This window comes from Rhinoderma darwinii, chromosome 4 (assembly GCF_050947455.1).
Source record: "Rhinoderma darwinii isolate aRhiDar2 chromosome 4, aRhiDar2.hap1, whole genome shotgun sequence".
Classification (NCBI taxonomy): Eukaryota; Metazoa; Chordata; class Amphibia; order Anura; family Rhinodermatidae; genus Rhinoderma; species Rhinoderma darwinii.
In genome coordinates, this window is record NC_134690.1 from 334,804,167 (window position 1) to 334,826,430 (window position 22,264).

At 40.2% G+C, this 22,264-nt stretch overlaps 1 protein-coding gene across 3 annotated transcripts in view; it reads right to left on the reverse strand.

Annotated features, from left to right (window-relative positions):
* TTC13 (tetratricopeptide repeat domain 13) overlaps positions 1-22,264 on the reverse strand; it is a 67,243-nt gene that overhangs the window by 23,239 nt on the left and 21,740 nt on the right. For 2 of the 3 annotated variants that reach the window (XR_012883224.1, XM_075862841.1), the window contains exons 7-18: positions 20,497-20,613; positions 19,460-19,570; positions 18,430-18,512; positions 17,175-17,316; positions 15,344-15,518; positions 12,936-13,092; positions 10,491-10,621; positions 8,685-8,817; positions 5,427-5,519; positions 3,305-3,388; positions 2,388-2,472; positions 874-983 (exon numbers count right to left, since the gene is read on the reverse strand). Coding sequence is in view for 2 of the 3 variants with exons in the window: in XM_075862841.1 (XP_075718956.1) it covers positions 874-983; positions 2,388-2,472; positions 3,305-3,388; positions 5,427-5,519; positions 8,685-8,817; positions 10,491-10,621; positions 12,936-13,092; positions 15,344-15,518; positions 17,175-17,316; positions 18,430-18,512; positions 19,460-19,570; positions 20,497-20,613 (1,421 nt within the window). In the remaining variant the exon portion in view is untranslated. The remainder of the gene's footprint in view (positions 1-873; positions 984-2,387; positions 2,473-3,304; positions 3,389-5,426; positions 5,520-8,684; positions 8,818-10,490; positions 10,622-12,935; positions 13,093-15,343; positions 15,519-17,174; positions 17,317-18,429; positions 18,513-19,459; positions 19,571-20,496; positions 20,614-22,264) is intronic. The other variant, XM_075862842.1, reaches the window with a different exon arrangement.

Consider the following 22,264-nt stretch of genomic DNA (forward strand, 5'->3'; position numbering starts at 1 on the left):
GCCTATCCGCAGTATAGGTCATCAATATTAGATAGGTAGGGGTCCGACTGTCGGCACTGCCGATCAACTGTTTGAAGAGGCTGCAGCCTCTTCATTGTTTACACGGTTTCTGAGGGTATGTTCACACGGCCTATTTACGGACGTAATTCGGGCGTTTTTGCCCCGAATTACGTCTGAAAATAGCGCCTCAATAGCGCTGACAAACATCTGCCCATTGAAAGCAATGGGCAGACGTTTGTCTGTTCACACGAGGCGTATATTTACGCGCCGCTGTCAAATGACGGCGCGTAAATAGACGCCCGCGTAGAAGAAGTGACCTGTCACTTCTTTGGCCGTAATTGGAGCCGCTATTCATTGACTCCAATGAATAGCAGCGCTAATTACGGCCGTAATTGACGCGGCGTTCAAGCGCCTGCACATGCCGGTACGGCTGAATTTACGGGGATGTTTTCAGGCTGAAACATCCCCGTAATTTCAGCCGTTACGGACCCCCGCCGTGTGAACATACCCTAAGGATAGACCATTCATTTTAACAACCCAAAAAACCCCTTTAAAGAATCTGCTGCGAACGTCTTGGTGCCAGGTGCGAGTGGGACCTACACAATATTAGACAGGTGGTTATAATGTTATAGCTGAACAGTGGGTGCAAATGTAATGTACTGTACTGTATAACCACACCATACAAATATGTATACGCACTGTGATAATGAGGAATTGCAGTAATATCACACATGATTATCTATAAACTGGATTTCAAAACCTTCACTATAAATATAAAAAAAAAAAGGAAAAAAGACAGTGGTTTAAAGATCGAAGGAACGCCTCTCTAAGGATAAATAAATGGAGATTCAGATAGAGAAATGTGATTCTTACTTGTCTCCTGTTATAGTTATTGTGAATCCATCATATTCTTTCCCTTGATCTTTGAGGCTGGGAACTTTTGTGTTCACTGTGAACCCATCTCTTGTTTTGCTGTTTAACTGCTTTCAAAAAGTAAGATAAGTATTATCAATTTATAGGTGAACAGGTAAATTATTTTATTTCATACAAAAAATATATAAAAAAATAAATAAAATAACTAGATGTACTGTATGACTTGTTGATATATTCTTTAAGGCTACGGAAAACAGTTCCAAAATGACAGCTATCGACAATCTGCCATAACACACGCATCGAACGGCTTGGTTTATATCGCTATATTGGAGGGCAAGAGGAAGTTTGTAAAAAAAAAAAAAAAAGTAGGAAAACAAATCAAGTTGGAAAAGAAGTTGATAGATATGAGCAATAGGGATTCGCTAGTGATAATAAAAATTGTAATGGATGGCACTACAATGTGGCTTTATGGCATTTTGGAATTCAAATTTCTCCACCTGAATTTATTTTCATAAAAATCTGGCTATTGTGGTGGAGAGAGACTAAGAGATGCCTGGTTTAAAGGGTTACTCCCATCTTATAAAGTGATGGCATATTGCTAGGAAATGATCGGTGAGAATAAAGGGGCTGCAGCGCTGCCTTACCGTTTTTCCCTGTACATTGGCGCTCCTGCCACCGGCTAAGCAGAGAACTGCAGCACTGTCCCATTCAAGTGAATTCAGCCCCGCTAGAGCTTCCTGCACAGCCAGTGGCCCAAACCCTCTGCTGTGCAGGGAAATCTTAGAAGGGGTGCTAAACAGCTCTGTGGATCTTTATCAGGATCAGTGGGCGTCTCAGAGGTCAGACCACCAATCCTAAAGTGATAGTATATCCTGAAATATGCTATCAATTTGGAAGATGGAAATAACCCTTTAAGTCCTGCCAAGTCTCCTTCCCCCCCCTTCTCTGCCCTCAGTTCAGTAAGTCTTGTGCAGGACCTGTGTACTGAAAGACAGTCTGGTTGCTAGTGACTTGCTGCCTGACAAGACTGGTTACTAGGGATCCACTGCCTTAACAACCACAGACTGTCAGACAAGACTTGGCTCATAGTTGGATTAGTACGAAGCAGAAAGGGAAAAGGCCGCTTGTCAGGAATTACACATGCCATCATCCTCTTCAGGTTTCAAGGGACTTCAGGTTTTTCCAAGAATAAATTTAGGTGGATAACCCCTTTAAACAGTCCAATTACATAATTTTACATTCCTGCCATATTCTATATTATCTTTATGGAACACAAATGATTTAGAAATGGACTTAATGACTCTAATGCTCCATGTATTCGCACATTAGAATTCAACGTTCATCCTACCAATGGGTTTTTTGATCTATCCAAACGCAGCTGAACTTGAGGGGCCCTCACACTACGGCCTAGCAAGAAGTATCCGGAAGTTAGATCCACTGTGAGACTGTCTAACTATTTTTTACATGCTGTGACAACCTATGGGCAGCAATAAAATATACAGATAAGACCTTACCTTCATTATTGGCAGGAGGTCTTCTACTTTATGAACCTTTTCTAATGCTTCTTTAACCTCCGAAAGACCTCTAGGATTGTTGGCACTAAAATTAAACAATTTTGCAAGGAAATAATCAAATTTTATGCTCTTTCGGTAATGCTAGAACTTTAGAGGAGATGACTTAGATTAGAGGTGAAAAACTGCAGTTCATCACGTCCGAGATGTGCCACGCTATTGTGAAGAAGCCCTTAAAAAGACTGCGCTGCTTCAGTGTTTCACGTCTGAGTTGTGGTCTTTACACAAATGATCAATCGGAGTATCTATAGTGAAAGGAAAGCTACTACGACACTGCTAGAGGTTTTTCTTTCTCCATTTCTACTGTAAGGCTATGTTCACACGGGGTATTTTGCCGAGTTTTTTGACGCGGAAACCGCGTCGCAAAACTCGGCAAAAACGGCCCGAGAACGCCTCCCATTGATTTCAATGGGAGGCGTCGGCGTCTTTTTCCCGCGAGCAGTAAAACTGCCTCGCGGGAAAAAGAAGCGACATGCCCTATCTTCGGGCGCTTCCGCCTCTGACCTCCCATTGACTTCAATGGGAGGCAGGAGAAAGCATATTTCTCGCTGTTTTATGCCCGCGGCGCTCAATGGCCGCGGGCGAAAAACGGCGCGATAATCGCCGCGAAAATCGGCGTGCAGGGAGAGGAATATCTGCCTCAAAGTTCCAAACGGAATTTTGAGGCAGATATTCCTCCCCCAAAATACTCCGTGTGAACATAGCCTTAAAGTCTATGACTGATAGACTAAGGGCTGAAGAAGCAAACAACCCTACACTACGAATGATGTTTGCTGCACTCCCAATGTCACGGAATATTGGTCATTAAAAGATGAAACAATTAGAAATCACAATTTACACACACAAAAAAAAATAATTACCTGTGATATATCATTATCCGATCCTTTATAAAACTGAGAATCTTCTCAAAATAGTCAAGATATCGCATGTTGATGACCTGACCACTGTGAAACATGAAAATTGTATTATATAAATAACTTCTATAATAAGAGTTTGTCACACAGCGACTTTTTCACATTTTAATTATTTTTTTTTCCTAAAAAAAAAAACAGTAGTTCCAAATAATATTGTCCAAGTAACAGTACCAATAAGTCCCCAATAATACAGCTCAAATCCTCAGATTAGTGCCCACATAATAGTGCCTACTTCAGAGGCAATTTAATAGTCTCTGCTAGAGTTTACATAAAAGTGCCAACATTAGTCCCTGCCATGGTGCCCTATAAAGAGACATTGGCAGATTTAAGGAGGCTCTGTCACTAGTTTAGTAATGCCCTATATCCTTGCGAATCTAATAGGCGCTGTCACACTGATCATACTAGTGAAAATTGTGTTCCAAAAGTTTATTATTTTAAAAGTTATGAGCTTTTTTCTATATATGTAAATGAGCATTTATTAGACAAGTGGGAGGTAACAGCAGCGATTCTCCTGAGGTGGAGCTTCCTCACAGCCTCTGACGCTGTCCAATCAGCATGAAGCTGCTTCACACAGTGTGAGAGACTGAGGCTGGAGGGAAGGGGGATCACTTCAAACAGCCATATCTCGGGCTGCAGACCACAGCGGTTCTGGTGTCATATGAAAGATGAGATTCTAATCTTTCATATGACACCAGGATCGCAGTTCTAGCTGTGACACAACCAGAGAGATCACCATTTGAAGAGACAGTTGGGAATGGAAGCTGTATACTATAAGGTCAGGCTGTGTTGCTGGGCAGGGAAGGGAGAGAAAAAAAAAAGAATCACCTCCTATTTGGCTGTTAGAGCCATATTCGCATATTTAGATAAATGCTCGTAACTTTGTAAATAATAAAACTGTAGTTATCAGCAGCAAAGCACCTATTAGATTAGTTAGGAGATAGGGAATTAATAAACTAGTGACAGAGTCTCATTAAATGCTTGAAGCTCAGAGAAGTCATCAGATAGGTCATCAGTATATCATCGGCGCGGGTCCGAAACCCGGACCGATAAAGGTGCTCCGGTGGCCTGCGGGCACCGGATGTTATGGCACATAATGCTATGTACGGAGACCAGAAGCAGTTGGCTCAGTACATAGAATAGTGGCCGTGCTGCAGGTCTGCTCCTATTCACCTGAATAGGAGCAGAGCTGCAGTACTGCAGCTCGGCTGCTATTCCGTGGCCAGAGCCAACGGCTTCCGGCTTGTACGTCCGGTGCACGAAGGCACCGGACCAGCTGATCTGTGCGGGGCTCGGGTGAATAAAGGTTTTTCTACATTTTGGAAGTGCTGCCTCCTTGTCCATTTTTCTGCCTGATATTGAGGACCTTGGACCAGGTTCTGAAGAGGCGTGCACCCTCCTGGCGGTTCGGTGCTGTGGTAACGCTCTACTTTTTTCTCTCTTACAGCGTGACACCTCTAAGATACCTGTTGAATAAGGTCCAAGAGGGACCAAAATGTCCGGTCTTTACATTCATCAATTTTGTGGTGTTCATATAATTTACAGACGCAAAATACTATACTTGAGGAATAAATATCAAGTTGAAGCATTTGTCCTTGTGGGGGGAGAGCCACGTAATTCTAACAGGTCAGCCTGTCACACCCGATAAGCAAAAGAGTTCTGGCATTGTATTGGCCTCTTCTTGATTACGAGACCCGATGCAGGCTTCACAAATAGGGAGTTAAGAGAAAATTATAATTTGAATACTCAATATTTATCTAAAAATAATGGTCAGGAAGAATAGCAGAAAAAAAAAATAGGAATTTCAAAGTGTTAAAAGGGTTTCCTGATCGGAATTGCCTTTTAAATCACTGTCAAAATCGATCTGAAAGCGAACACATTATACCTCCTGAAAAGCAAACCAGGATACTGCAAAGGGGGCAACTCTTACAAGCTTTTATGAGCCTCCAGAGGATTTTTTTTCCCCAAAGTCTATACATCTGGCTAGTAAGCCTTCCTGCTAAACTAGTAGTTCTGATCATCTAATGTACAGCCAATACAATTCATTTTTATTATGATGCATGGAAGTTACCGGATTAGATTGATGTGGTTGTTGAATCCTCTTATAAGACTCTGAGTTGGCATTTGATCTAACCAAAGAACTGGCTGGTCAGGGTCTGCAATCCTGTCAAAAGTAGTAAAAATAATAAAAAAAAATTATGAATGCAGAGATAGTGCTTCTGTTAACAATGCCACCATAGTGCCCCCAGATTGCTGCCCACCAGCAGCACCTTACATGCCTGTGATGAAGCAGCTCCTTTACATTGAACCCTCCTCCTCTACCTTGCTGGAGAGTGGGTGGAGAAGCAGCATTATTAGTAGGAGGTCTGCGGCAGCGTGGTCTCACAGGAGTAGTATTCGTTCAGCTATGCCAACTGAGCGGTTTAAAAAGGATCGGTCACCAGTTTATTAATGCCCTCTCTCCTAACTAATCGAAATAGGCGCTATGATATTGATAACTACAATGTAATTTTTTTACAAAAACGTTTATTATTTGCAACGTTATGAGCATTTTTCTAACTATGCCATGGCTATACGTGCCAAATGGAAGGGGAATTTTTCTTTTCACTCTGGACGGTGTAATGTTTTCTGTATGACGCTGTCCAATCAGCGTCATACAGTTCTCCTCTTCCCAGCTCAGCAACACAGTGTGATCATATAGTGTACAGCTTCCATTCCTGACTGTTTTCAACTAGTGATACCTCCAGTTGTTTCACAGCTAGAACTGCGATCCCAGTATATAAAAGATTACTCTCCTCTTTCATATGCCACCAGAATCGCTGTTCTAGTTGGTCCGCAGCCCGAGAAATGGTTCTTTGAAGTGATCCCCCTTCCCTCCAGCCCCAGCCTCTCACACTGTGTGAAGCAGCTTCATGCTGATTGGACAGCGTCAGAGGCTGTGAGGTAGCTCCACCTCAGGAGAATCGCTGCTGTTACCTCCCACTTGTCTAATAAAGGCTCATTTACATGTTTAGAAAAGTGCTCATAACTTAAAATAATGAAAGTTTTGGGAAACAATTTTTCACTAGTATTATCAGTGTGGCAGCGCCTATTAGATTAGCTAGGAGATAGGGAATTACTAAACTAGTGGTAGAGCCTCTTTAAAGAGGCTCTGTCACCAGATTATAAGTGCCCTCTCTCTTACATAATCTGATAGGCGCTGTAATGTAGATAACAGTGATTTTTATTTTGAAAAAAATAATCATTTTTGAGCAAGTTATGAACAATTTTAGATTTATGCGAATTAGTTTCTTAATAGATAACTGGGCGTTTTTTACCAAGTGGGTGTTGTAAAGAGAAGTGTATGACGCTGACCAATCAGCGTCATACACTTCTCTCCATTGATTTTTAGCTGTACTTGCAGCAGAGCGTGATCTCGCTGTACGGTCACATACTCCTACATTAACTTTACCGAAGTGTCTTGAGAGTGAATAGACAATCGCTTTCAGCCAGGATGCGATGTCTATTCACACTCCCGACACTTCCCACAGAAACTTTACTGAAGTGCCGGGAGTGTGAATAGACATCGCATCCTGGCTGAAAGCGATTGTCTATTCACTCTCAAGACACTTCGGTCAAGTTAAATGTGGGAGTATGTGACAGCACAGCGTGATCTCGCGAGATCACGCTGTGCAGTGAAAGAAGCTGGGTTGGAACAATGAGAAGTGTATGACGCTGATTGGTCAGCGTTATACACTTCTCTTTACAACACCCAGTTGGTAAAAAGGTAAAAAACGGCCAGTTGGTCATTAAGAAACTAATTAGCATAAATTTAAAATTGTACATAACTTGCTCAAAATTGATAGTTTTTCTAAATAAAAACCACTGCTGTTGTCTACATTACAGCGCTGATTAGATTATGTAGGAGATAGGGCACTTATAATCTGGTGACAGAGCCTCTTTAAGAAAAGACCTAGGGACTGGCTTGGAATCTACTCCGCACCCACCGAGGAGCTACTGTTAAAATCGCAAATGATGGGTTGATTTTCCAGGCTGTAAACAATGCTGAGAGTCACCTCTTTTCCTTTTAGGAGGAGATGGGCTCTCTAAAATCTATCTTGCTGCCAATGTAAATATGCCTGTGAGGATGTTTATTGGTCATGTAATTGGCTACAAAACTGCTATGACACAGAGTGGGAGAGATCACCTGCCTGGACTGCTGCAAACATTATGTGCATTAGAGCAGAAATTTTGGTACGGTGATCTCCAGTATAAAGTAACCGATAAAATTATATTAATAATTAGATAAACCTCCAACATTATTTAGTAGACCTAGAATTTACGGAACCCCCCCTCACGCTATTAATTCAATCAGAGAGCCAACTCGTGCTGCGAATTTAAGGCTACGTTCACACAGAGAAATTTTTGCGGCGGAGTCTGCAGCAAAATGCCGCCTACAATTCATTACAATTGGAGGCGGACGCTTCTTTCCTGCTAGCCAATTTTTTCAACTAGTGGACAAAAGAAGCATCCTGCCTGATGTTGATCCATTGAAGTGAGTGGGTGTAGGAATCTTCCTGCTGACGCAGGAATAACTCTGCGGCGGATTTTGCGCCAAGCAAAATTCGCTATGTGAACATAGCCTTATGTTATTTTTTTTTAAGAGTTGCTTCTAACAGAAAATCACAAAATATTAAACCTGGATAAACAGATGGATATATATTGAAAGCACAACAGCTCTACCAGCAGCAAACTAATGGAACAAAGGGGGGGGGGGGGGGGGAACCACTGCATCCCTAACAATTTCCTGCATACTTTTTATGTAATTTTGTTTTGTACAGTTGTTTTTTTAGTAGTAATTTAACCAAATATAATACTACAACTTCTGCCAGTTTTGCACATATTAAAAGCCATCCCTCTTCATTGCCAGCCTCCTATATATCAATCTTTTGCTTCTTTATCAAAACAGACAACAGGGATTGGGTTCACACTGTGCATTTTTAGCATGCGTTTTTTTTGTTTTGGTTGAGGAGGTCCCAGTAAGACATATGGCAGTTTGTCTTCCAAAACAACAAAACGCATGTTAAAAACACAACAAAAATGAACAGTGTGAACGAACCCAGCCTAAAGATGAACACTAATTCTGCCAGCTAAAATAATTTAGGTTTTTACATGCGCTCATTGTATAGTTTTAAATGCCGAAAATTATAGAAATGTATGGAGACGAGTGAAGTAACGAACGCTCCTCCCCATACTAGCTCCTTATTAAAAGGAGCAAACGAGCGTCGATCAACGAGACATTAAGATTACAGTTTTACTATGATCGAACATGTCAAGCTGGTCATCGTACCTTCTCCATTTAACAGCAATGTCAAACATATCTCTCCACAGCATTAGCCTGGTTTTCCCATTAATTCGTACTTTAGAATTTATCCATGTCTTTTGGACAGCCTGCATGACTTCAAGTGCTGCCAGTCCCATAGCTGCAAGACAGATACACATCTTCAATAATTTCCCAAGAATTGTGAATAAATCTCAAAATAGCAGGAGGCATAGAGTTTAGAAGGGAGGAAAGGAGGGAGTGAAGGGAAAGGATGAAATTCTTTATTTCTGGTTTACACTTAAACCTCCTTATAGCGAATGTCAGCTTTGGACAATCCCTACTCGTTAGAAGGCTCCCTTAACTATAAGCTGATCACAACGTGTCCCCCAGTGATCAGGTGTACTCCGCGTGGAATCTTGGCAGTAAGTATTAAATTTGCCTGAGCGCCACCACAGAGGAACTTAAACATTACACAATGCCAATGCAAAATCAATGGGCTGTCTGTGTAATGTAGGACAGGAGCTCCAGAGACAGATACCTTATAAGAGATCTCTGCTCTGGATAATGGATGAGGAACCTAAACTAGACAACCATTATAACCTGGCCACACACAAAATATCTGTCGGCTAAAAACCTGTTTGGCAGTGATCTCTCTTGACTTCCCCATAAACATGCATGCATAAAATCGGCAAAGCGTGCATATTTATTGAACTAGTGAGCTAAGCTGCTGCCAGACACATCTGGCAGTGTGGCATATTAAAATCCAACACAATCAAAACAGGGAAAATATAAATAAAATGATAAAATACATAACACTATGGAAAAACAATGGGTGTAACAAGCTATTCTTTCCAAAATTTGCAGAGACTAATTCACTTAGAGGCTCTGTCACCACATTATAAGTGCCCTATCTCCTACATAAGGAGATCGGCGCTATAATGTAGGTGACAGTAATGCTTTTTATTTAAAAAAAACAAATCTATTTTTACCACTTTATTAGCGATTTTAGATTTATGCTAATGAGTTGCCTAATGCCCAAGACCAAGTGGGCGTTGTACAGAGGAGTGTATGACGCTGACCAATCAGCGTCATGCACTCCTCTCCATTCATTTAGTCAGCGCTTAGGGATCCTGCTACATCCTTATGTGCTGTCTTATACGAACACATTAACAATGCTGAAGTGTTTAGACAGTGAATAACATTCCACGAGATGTCTATTCACAATCTCTGCACGTCGTTACTCTGTCTGTGGTAGTTACAGCAGTGGAAGCGTGATCTCGTAACCTGTCATTTACTGCGTAATCTTGCGAGATCACGCTTCCTCTGCTGTAACTACCACAGACAGAGTAACGACGTGCAGAGATTGTGAATAGACATCCAGTGGAATGTCTAAACACTTCAGTATTGTTAAGGTGTTCGTATAAGACAGCACATCTAGCAGGATCCCTATGCGCTGAGTAAATGAATGGAGAGGAGTGCATGAGGCGGATTGGTCAGCGTCATACACTCCTCTGTACAACGCCCACTTGGGCATTAAGCAACTCATTAGTATAAATCTAAAATCGCTAATAAAAAAGGTAAAAATAGATCGATTTTTTAAATAAAAAGCATTACGGTCACCTACATTATAGCGCCGATCTCCTTATGTAGGAGATAGAGCCTTTTTAAAGCTCCTCAGCCGGTTTCTGAATTGACCTAGCTGCCAAAAGCCAAGAGTTCATGTTTGCACATATAACTTGACATAATTATTCTACAAAACCATTGGAAATCTTAAACATTTCCCATTCCTAAAACTCAGTCTATCACCGCCATATACCTGCGTTCATACAGTACCTCTGTGGATTCTATGGTTTGGTAGGAACCCAGATGTTTCATACTGCATCAGGCCCCCTAGACGATCTGCTACACAAATAAGTTCTTGTATTTCCAATTTGTAGCTTTCAAAATTCTGTGGCAAAACATCCCTGAAAAAAAATAAAAAATAAAAAAAGTTACAAAAGTTTTTTTTTTCTTTGGGATAAGTAGTAGAAAAACAAAGCAAAAAAAAAAAAAAATCTATCGCTTTTTCAGCAGCCAGCTGGCCCAGGAAAGGTAAAGATGCCAAGAGATGTAGAGATGGGTCCGGCACATGATGAAATTTAAGAATACATGCTGCCTTATTGGTATGAAATGATAAATCATTTAATAAACCATCATAGTCAGCTATAACGAAGAACCAAGAGGTTCGAAAAGCGTAAGCGTTCTCTGCCCGGGATTTTTTTATTTGTTTTATCGTCACCAATAAAGCAGCATTGTATTTTTACAGTTCATCGTGTGCCGGACCCATCTCTAAATTTCTTGGATCCTTGCCTACCTCCCACGTAGATCTCTTGTCCGAGCACCGATCAATATAAGGACGTGGTGTTTCTACTTTGCATCAGTGGTGAGCGGACCAACATTTTTTCCTTGTGTTTATCAAAGATGTGGACTGCCCATTACAGCTTGACTACAGACAGACCATTCATGGTCCACATATTATTGGATCAACTAAATCTAAAAAGGTGCATAGTAACATATTATTCTCATCAACTTATTTTTTACCTCTAACTAGTACCATTTTTAATGGCCCAGTAAATATGCATTGATGGGTCAACCCATCTGTCAAATCCTTTTCCAACCTACCTACATCTGCTATTTAGACAGATTTCGGTTTCCTTATTAATAGCGGTACAGTGGCCATTAATTGACACTAAATATTTCTCTAATCTTATGTAAGAATCATACCATGTATAGCTAAACCAGTGCTGCTGGCAGGTGGCCAAAATATAGTCTGAGAATATTTATCTACCGACCAGCTCTTCAGTCAAACAAGGAAATCTACTTAAAACAGATCAAAGCTAGGACATAGGACGATACAAAGCGATTATACCAGACGAGTAGTGAGAACGCGAACTCTCAATATTTGACTGAATTAAAAAAACTTAGATTTAACATTTATATATCTTTATAACAACATTAAATATATCTTTATAACAGTTGGACAGTTTACGAGTAGAATGATACAATGCTGGCTGCTTGCAGCCACCACTAGGGGAGATTTTAGGTGCTAAAATAGTAAAGCAACTAAGCACCCCCTAGTGGCAGTCTGAATTGTATCATTTATTTTTATAGCTGTGAAAGGAAACAGGGGGGGGGATTAAAAGTCTATCAGAACAGTGCTCTCGCCCAATATATATATATATATATATATATATATATATATATATATATATATAAAAATCAAAATGAAACTAATTGATGCAGAATGTTAGACCTAAAGACCACATGGTGTTAAGAAGGTGGACATGCACTTTAAGGACTTATGAATACCATCACTTTGTTTTTGGTCATTATTATTAGGGAGTCTGGGATTCAAGCATATAACCATGAACAATACTTGCATAAAAATAAATTAAAGTTAAAGTATTGTTCTGCGGCACTCTACGAAAGCTTCTGAAATGTGAGAAGCTCGCTCTCATTCAATGGAACCGGTCACCAGCCTTTTGCCCACTAGAACGCCCCAACGTCGATAGAATATAATGATATAACATAATAAAAAGAAATAGTAATATTTACAACGCTGTACGTAAATTAATTGGGTAGTGTCTAATGAGTATCTTGAACAAAGAAGTGTTCTGTGAGCTCGGAGCGAATCCTACCCAGCTTGTCTTGACTGACGTTACCTCTGGATGACGCAGGAAGCGGCCGGCAGAAACCATATCATGGCTGGCGCACTTTAGAGGCATAAAACTGGTGAAAGGTTTTCTTTAGGACTGACATGAGGGCTCTACGATTGGGTAATGCAACAGAACAAAAGACAATGGAAAGCTACTAAACACTTTTAAGTAAACCATGTTACACCTCTGAGAGATGGTTAAACTGGATTAATTGCAATAGGGGGAAGATCAGTTATAAACTTACAATAATGAATCCTTCCCCTCCATAACTTGGAACCTCCTGCTCCCCATTTGGGTAAATTCTGTGTCCAGAGATTCCAGACTTTACACGTTCTAGGTGCAAAGACTACCCTCATACATCAATTTTGTAAGGTCCTAGGTCTTTTGCATTACAAGCCCGTGACTTCTTACAAGATGCGCACCATTTTCAAGTAGCTCCGGTAAACTTTGAAGGTCCAAATCTTCAGACACAGGATTTACCTGTAGTGAGTATCAGGAGTTCAAGTCATAAAGATTGACATTTTCTTAAAAAAATAATATGTCCAACGATGCAAAATAAACTCCGGTATCATTAAGCATTTACTTTATGTGAGGTTGTAGTCCTGGCTGCTCTTCGTAATCTTCTATGAGAAAGGGGAGATTTTTTGCCCAGTGATCCTTAAAATTTCCAGGCAGATCAGCATCAATATTATATTCTGTGACTGGAGTATCAAGATGGGAGTGCAAGTAGCGCGAGTATTCTGTAAAACAGAGAAATCAAGTATAAAGAAGTATTTAGGAGTCAATAACCCACACACAAAACATAAATCTATTTAACAATGTAGCAAAAAAACACAAAAAAAAACCCATACATTTAAGGTTTCAGAAAATTAAAACGCAAGCCATTTGGAGACAATCAAAAGCAATTAAATAAAATTCAAAAGAGAATATTTATTAATACAATTAAAATGGCAGAAAACAGGTGTAGCTGGATTATAATGAACGAAGCCCAATGAAATTTAAACCCCTAAAATGAAATAGTTATTTATGATGGTAAAGGATTTTTTGGACAGGTTTATGAAAGTTTTCAACCAGATTTATTTTCAGAAAGGCAATTAGAGGCGAACGGATATTTAAAATTGAAGCTCCTGTTTGCGGCCACTTTAAATATATATTAGTTTCATATACACTAAATCGAACAGAATATTAAAACCACGGTCAGGTGAAGTGCATAACATAAATTATCTTATTACAATTGCACCTGTCAAGGGGTGGGATATATTAGACAGCAAGTGAACAGTCAGTTCTTGAAGTTGACAGTTGGAAGCAGAAAAAAAAATAATGGGCAAGTGTAAGGATCTGTGAGACTTTGAAAAATAACAAGTTGCGATGGCTAGAACACTGGTTCAGAGCATCTCCCAAAACAGCATATCTTGTAGGGTATTCCCGGTATACCGCGGTTAGTACCTACCAAAAGTGTTCCAAGAAAGGACAATCAGTAAACCCGTGACATGGTCATTGCCACACAAGGCTCACTGATGCACGTGGGAAGTGAAAGCTAGTCTCACAGGTCCAATCCCACAAAAGAGCTACTGTAGCACATATTGCAGGATAAGTAAAAGCGACCCTCTAGTCCAAGGTTATGTTATGTATAGTTAAAGTACCTGGTACCCTCCTTTTAGGTATTTTGGTCTCCTCTGTATTAATCTAAAATATCCGCCAGCTTCCAAGACTATCCGATGCACACTGTGCTCCAGTATTCAGAGATCTAGCCAGCACTGATGACGTCACTGTGTCAATCCTGTATCTCCCCCTGCAGGTCCTTGCACACCGTTCCACAGAAAAGAAAGACCGCACAGTCTTCCCCAAATTCTGATAGACCGGCACTTAGAGCAGGAATATCTGAAGTCTCAGACCAGGTGAATTCACAGAGCTAACCAAAAATGAGACTCGTACTGATTGTATTATATTTTGTAAGCATTTAAGGGAGTTTTCCCCATCGGAAACATTTAGGACATATCCACAGGATGTGTCATAAACATCAGGTGCGGGTCCCGCATCTATCTCTAGAACGAGGTCCCCTAAACCCCGTTCTACCTTTTTCTGCTCCCTCTGCCTCCCCAGCCACTTGGTGACTATATGGTCAGGAGTTACGAAAATAGCATAGCTCGCTGAGATACGTGGTTTCTGTAACTCCCATAGTAGTGAATGGCAGTTACAGAAGCCTCGCAGCATGCGAGCGAAGCTGTTTCTGTAACAACCATTCAGTTCTATGGGACAGTGTCATAAATGTCCCTGATGGGGAAACTTTGTGATTGGCTACTGTAGGTTAGTTTTCTTTACTTTCTGGGATGGTCCCATAATGAAGAACATTTGTGATTCTGTCAACTGCCAGGTCCCATTAATGCTGAATTGTAACTGTATATTGAAGTATCTATCTAGCATAGATTATACATTCCTATTTGAATTAATACATGCAATGCATCCAATACCATAGATAATGTTTGAGTGCTGTATTATACATTTTGCTGGATTGAACTGTAGTTCTCATGATGCTTACCTTTTTTTTTTTTTTTTTTTTTAAAGGTTTTAAATTTCAAAAAGTAGTGACATGTAGAATACACAATATGCAAAAGGAAAGGTTGATAACGGTTACAACAAACATAGGTCAAAAGAGGAGAATCACTTCACTGTAGTATCCTGATAATTTTATCCACCTCTACTAAATAACATATCGCTGACCCTCTTGTGGATAAGAATTTAGGGTCACGGATATGTCAAAGAGGAGAATCACATCAAGAATGCACAGCGTTTCATATAAGATCAGAAATAAAAAGAAGATCTGTGGACACAAACCTGCAATTTAAAAAAAAAAAAAAAAAGGGAGAACATAAGATGGGACGAGGGGAAGAACAAAGTGATGGTAAGGTGATGTTAATACCAAAAAACCTGGGACTATACCCCGCTCTCACACGGTCTGAAATCAGTCTAGTCTCCCATAGAGATGCTTACCTCTTAAGTACTTCACCTTTAAATATTCCTGACTTGCTTTCTGACCAGGCAGTGGATCATTTAACATAACTTTCGTCTGAGCTTTAATTCCTTCATAAAAGTGTCCCACAGATACATGGCCAAGTCCTTTCATGTACTGGCACACTTCATTATATGGCTCCAGCTGAAGACATCTCTAAAAGAGGAAAATGGAGTTTCCATTACCTTTGCAGTGACATTGATCCTCTCAGATGTGTATCCAGTTCTACTTGTACAGACATTAGGCTTGCTTCAGACTTACAATACATACAAACATTTCACACTAAAAAGACAATAAATCACATCATATAAAAAGATATACACAGTAAACAATCAATACCATAAAACTGCAGAATCTACCAGCAAACTTGCAATGCCCCACTATTAATTCTTCCTTGGTCACGATCAGTCACAAAAAGGAGCCATTACTGTAAGCGACCACTGATAGCTGTAACTTCCCGTTAAATTACGGAGTAACGTTATAAGCAGTGGTGGAGGCTAGTGGAAAGCGGTTGCCCGGCTGGTACAGTGATGACTATTAAAGGACACTCTGACCGTCAATGTTAAAAAGGAAACTTAACTAAAACCTTTAAAAAGCCAGCCACAAAGGAGTAAAAAATAAAAAACGCATTGAGCACAAGTGCTCCAAGTGCGCATTGCAAAAAACAGCCCTTGGTTCGGCGCGGTTGTTCTTATTTTACTTTTTCTAGTGTTACCCTTGAAAGAATAGCGCTGGAGTCATCCGAAAGGTTAGTCCTTTTATTCAAAGTACAGTGATAAGTTACGCGGTTTGGAGCCGCACTGACTCCTTCCTCAGGCAATTTCACATCAAACTCCACATCAGCCACAAAGGCATATTCACAAACATACCGCTTGTCTATATTGCTAGTAATGTAGTCTGAGTTTCCTCAGAGGAAAGAAGGAACATTTTACGAATTCATTTAATCCAATTTTTGGGCAAAAATGTAAAATATTTGGTCAAATTTATATTTTGAATTCCATTGCGATATAACACTAGTATATGTTTTTCTGGGTTGCACTCGGTGTTTATTGGTTGTGGTTTATGGTGTTCTTCTGAGATTGCAAAATGGTGTGCGTTTAAATATTGATGCGCTGCACTCATTTTCGATGTGGTCACAATAGCATGTGTGCACACACGTTTCAACAGGCTGCGCTCTATTGAGAGGATGTCACGATAGTGTATATTTATGAGTAGAGCCACATTGTAAGTGTGTTTGTACGTTTCCTTCATTTGACACACACAAAAGACTGATACTTCGCTCTTTTTTTTTTATCCACTCCTGTGTAAGAAAAAAACTGGACCAAAAGTGCATGTCTGAATCTAACCGAACACAGTTAGATAGAGACAAGGTGGCCCAATGATCAAAAAAAATTATTTATTGTTAAAGGGCATCTGTGAGCAGTTTCAAGTCCTCAAAACTGCTGACAGTCATATAGAGAGGAGTGGCCGACAGCAGAACAATCACTGTTGTGTCAGTCATGCAAGTTGCACGAACGAGAAATCTACTCTGCGGTTGCAAGTGCCACTCTGCTCGGAGTGTCCACTCAGAGCGGAAAGGAGAAGAGGGCGGTGCTCATCTAACGCCGATTTCTCAGTAATGCAACTTGCATGACTGTCACAACAGGTATTGTTATACGGCCCTCCCCTCCCCCTCCTCTATATAGCGTGCTCGGCAGTTTTAAAGGGCTCAAAACGGCTGACAGATTTAATTGAAATAAAAAGTAATGGTGGGTTCATATGCACTTCCCCAACAATGTTTTTTTCCATACACAAACATTTGTAAAGACTCACCTTAAAGTTTGTCAGTGCTTCCTGCAGGCTGCCATGGTGGTAAAGCATTATCCCTCTCAACTGAAGTGTCTGCACATGATTCTGATTCAGCATCAGTGCCTTCTGGAAGTTCTCCATGGCCGCTTCAAAATCACCAAGTTCTCTAGAACCAAACAGGCACCAAATTTTGACGGCCACAATGGATACAAGTGTTCACGGCTCCCCTTTCTTTAGGAGGGTATTATTTTCAATAACTATGTTCTTACAGTGAAAAACATTAACCCTCTGCCCAGTTATGCACAAAGAGGCTTTCCAAAAGAACCGCGATACGAGAGAAGTAATATAGGTGTGTAGAAGTGTGTATATATGTATATTATATACACACACTTCAATTTCTGTCCCCAATGCAGCTGGGTTCCATAGAAGTTGCATGCTCTGCGAAACATGGAGCCTTTACTTGAACCACATAATGGTGGGGGTTACTCATCTTTGCAAGATTAAGGTGTTTTCCGGGCAGTAAAAATTATCTCCAAATCAAATACAAGTTGAAATTGAGGACACTTACGAATATACATATATTTTCATTCCTGTGCCGTTTCCCAGTTTTGCCATATACTCCTGGGCCACTGGAAGTCCTGTTCTAGTCGCAATGATGACTTGCCGACACATGCCCATGTGACCAAGAGCGGTCTTCCCTACAGTGGTTTTGGCACATCATCCCACGTGACCGCTAGAGGGCTGGCGCTCGGTCGTCCCCGCAGAAGTAAACCAGCCTTCTTCACTGTACTTGAGCTCAACAGTGGGCGGCGATACACAGTTAGAGAAGGAATGACGTGCATGACAGGACTTGTAGTTTGCCGAGTGCGCAGAAAGTCCTGCCTGCCAACCTGAAGTCTGCCCGTGGCTACTGCGTTAGATCAGGGATTAGTAAATAACGCAGAAATGTGATTTTCTGCTAGAAAAGTAGTTGAATCTCGACATAAATGCGTTACGTTTGTTATTTTGACTGCCCAGATAACCCTTTTAAGAGCTCCGTCACACACAGGTTTTTTTTCCCAGTGGTTTAAAACACCTAAAAAGCGGTGTGTGAATCCAACCTTAAACTGGCCTCCTGCTTCTCATTTGTATACATGGTCAGTGAGAACATCAGATACACAAATAACTAGAACATGGAGGTTGTCCTTTACGGAAGAGATGACTGATATATGTTGTTGGGTTTCAGCACAGAACTTCAGCAAAACCGATTAACTGTATAATGTGCAGTTGGAAGAATTACCTGTAGGCCTGACCAAGACTTTTATAGGCTTCAATAAAATTAGATTTCTGTTTCAAGGCTTCCTTAAAAGTTTCAATAGCTTCCTGAAAAAGAGAACGGCAAAAACTAATACATATACCTATAAAATATAAGCAACGTGGTCATTGTATTTGTGCAGAGTTGTATGGAAAAAAACAATTTAAAAAAACCACAGCCATCTATATCTAGTGGTGAAGGTCTGTTATACCGTAAATGATGTAGACATGCAAAGGCTAAACGTAAGGTCTAAAAATACAGCTATGTGCACACCATTGCATGGTCTGTTCAACTTTCTCTTCCTTTTTTGTTTATGTATAGAAACCAAAATTTCCCTGTTCAAGCAACTTTATCTATTGAGCCACAGGGACTGAAATTGGTACAGGGGGAAGTACCTGATCTACCGCTGTAGTATCTATTACTGGCAATTCAGTACACATATGAGAAAAAGTCAGTCGTACCCACAGATTTTGGCGGGATCAGCAAATTATTTTAGGACTCTCCCCTGTTGACAGAAGTTAGGGAGAAAAAGGAATCAGGCATTCGACCGATCCTTGCCCGATCCTTTGAGAGATAAGCCGCGGCAAGAAGGGTCTGGCAGTAACTTATTCCCCTCTCCCTATTGAAACAAACATGAATGTTCATAGTGGAGTCAGGAGAAAGATGGTCGGCTGAATGAGTGTTCGAACACAGTTGTCTTGTGTATCGCTGGCTTATCTCTCTATCAGTTTATTAAGCAAAAACACCACAGGGATTTTGGTTCTCACATCAAGGAAATTCCAAAATGTATATAAAATTAAATAACAAAATATTTGCGCAAATATTGACACCCCTTCACATAGTTTATTGCCACGCTGCATATTGCCACAATTGTGCGGGTAATAAACAGCGATTTGAATGCACCGTGTGAATATACACAACACAATAGTTTAAATGACACACGTCATATCCAGGTGTTCCCATGCATTGAATTTAACTGCAACAGAAATAAAATAGGAATTTATGAGAGTATTACCTTGAGCAGGCCTCTGTGGAAGAACGTTAAACCTTTGTATAAAACTGCTATTGGCTGAATTTGGTTTAATTCCAGAGATCGCTGAAAATCCTCATGAGCTGCTACATAATCCTGCCATAAGAGGAGAAAGGTTATTCAGTTTACATAGCTAATTTGTAAAAATTTATCTGTTCAGTAAACACATTAAAATACGGGAATAAAAAGAAATGTGTATGTTGTTAGGAAAATACTTTTTTTTTTTATTGTGTTTGAAGCAACCGTAAAAATATATTAAAAAAAAAAAGGGAAATAGTATTTATGGCCTGTCCTGAAGGATAGAGGGCCAAAGTACCTTCATTGCAGTACTTGAATTAGCCTCACAAAGCAGCAGTGTCAGGTAGACCGCTCCGTTTTATACACTTAATTGGGGTGACCTGCAGTACCAGACACAGCTGCACATACACATGGATGGTCAGTTACTGTGGTAAAGGGGCTGCATCACTCAGACAAGCTCTGCGGTCCCTTCGTTCTGCTGACTGGTGGAGGTCCTGACAGTTGGACTGGAACGGATCACACATCCTAGAAATGGGCTAAAAAAGGTATCACACTTTATCTGTTGCTCTCCCATAATTTGTGTCTAATCAGTAGAGTCTGGCATGTAAACACCCACAAATCTTGAAAACAACATGGTCTTAGTCTACTTTATTGGACACAAATTTGCCATCTCCATTATAAAAAAAATAAAAAATAAAAATCTATGGAAGCCTCAGAGGGTCAGCCTTCAGAGATTTCTGTAACAGAGAACTGATAAATGAGCACCGATGTTTTTTGTAACCCTCAGTGATCTCTAATGGAGGAGAGGGACCAACCATGCGTGGTCATCTCCACGGTGAAAACAAAGACCAGTATTCCATTGTTCTCAAGTTCGAGTGAACCACACCAATAAAACACCTGTCAAATTAACAGTCTGTGGAAATACATATTCCTGTTGGCATGTGTGATGACCAAATAATTCTATTTTGGAATTAGCAGCAGAATCATAACAGTCATGGACTAACCTCAGATATAAAGTAAAGGGTGCCACGGTGCCTATATAGCCGTGCTGATGGCTGTAACTGGATAGCTCTAGTGAGGTCACTAAGCGCTTCACTAATCCGACCCAGTGGAGACAAAATCTGTAGGAGGAAACAACCTATGTAAGACCGGTACACCATAGAGATTTACACATATGTATAGAAAACTAGAAATTTGGATGCTCTGTAGGAATAACAAAAATCTACCCACACCTGTCTCTCCCATCAATTCTAAGGTTTGCAATTATATTAAGCTCATACACACAGGGCATGAAGTGTAACATCTACCAGATGCCACGTGGCAGTCATGTAATGTGTGTTAAGGAGAACAAGTTGTGTTATTTTTAAATCAAATCATGCCCTGTCCTTGCGTTAAATAGGGGCAGCAGTTCCTCATTATAGTCAATGAACCAGTACAAAAACATGTACAATTCACAAGAACAAATTTTTTCATGATACGCTATATGGCGCATTTCTCAAAAAAAAAAAAAAAAAAAAAGGCAAAATGAGGCATTAAGATGTGACTAAAAACCTGGCACGCAATCGCCCATAGACATGCAGGTAAGAGAGCTCAACGAATTAAGTTAAAAGGGGTTGTCCCACGAAAATAACTACCAGACCATACATTCGCTATGGAGAACTGCTGGAGTACAGGACCCTGCTGTTTGAATTAGTCCCAGAGAATGAATGGAGCAGTAGTAGTGCGCACCATTTCCAACAAGGGACACCGTACCATCGTTTTCGTGATCGCTAGAACCTGCAGCGACTTTTATGCACTACCCTGTGAAGAAGTGCTAAATTATTTTCATAGGACAACCCCTCTAAAAGTGGTTGTCAATTATCAGCAAATTAATGTGGTTTTTTTTGTATAATGAAAAGTTATATACATTTTTCCAATATACTTTCTGTATTCTAGCCTCACGGTTATCAAGATCTCTGCTTGTTGTTATTCAGTAGGAAAATTCATTGTTTATTTCCAGTAGATACAATTCTGTCCATGGTCATGTGATGGACACAGGTGTACGGCTCGTTACAGTTACAGCATGTGTTTCAGAGCTGTGTCTTCTAACAACCCCAGTACCCATGTGTCCATCACATGACTATGGACAGAATTTTATCCACTTGAAGTAAATGAAATGAAAAATTCTACAGAACAAGCAGAGATCTTGAAAACTGAGGCATTAATACAGAAAGTATATTGAAAAATGTTATAACCGATTATACAAAAAATAACATTAATATGCTGAAAGAGGACTACCCTTTTAAAGAGGATCTGTCACCAGATTATCAAATCCCTATCTCCTATTGCATGTGATCGGCGCTGCACTCTAGATAACAGTAACGTTTTTTTTTAGTTTTTTTTTTAAAACTATCATTTTTGGCCAAGTTATGAACAATTTTATATTTATGCAAATGAGCCTTTCTAATGGACAACTGGGCGTGTATTGTGTTTGTAACATGTGGGCGTGTATTGTGTTTGTAACATGTGGGCGTGTATTGTGTTTGTAACATGTGGGCGTGTATTGTGTTTGTAACATGTGGGCGTGTATTGTGTTTGTAACATGTGGGCGTGTATTGTGTTTGTAACATGTGGGCGTGTATTGTGTTTGTAACATGTGGGCGTGTATTGTGTTTGTAACATGTGGGCGTGTATTGTGTTTGTAACATGTGGGCGTGTATTGTGTTTGTAACATGTGGGCGTGTATTGTGTTTGTAACAAGTGGGCGTGTATTGTGTTTGTAACATGTGGGCG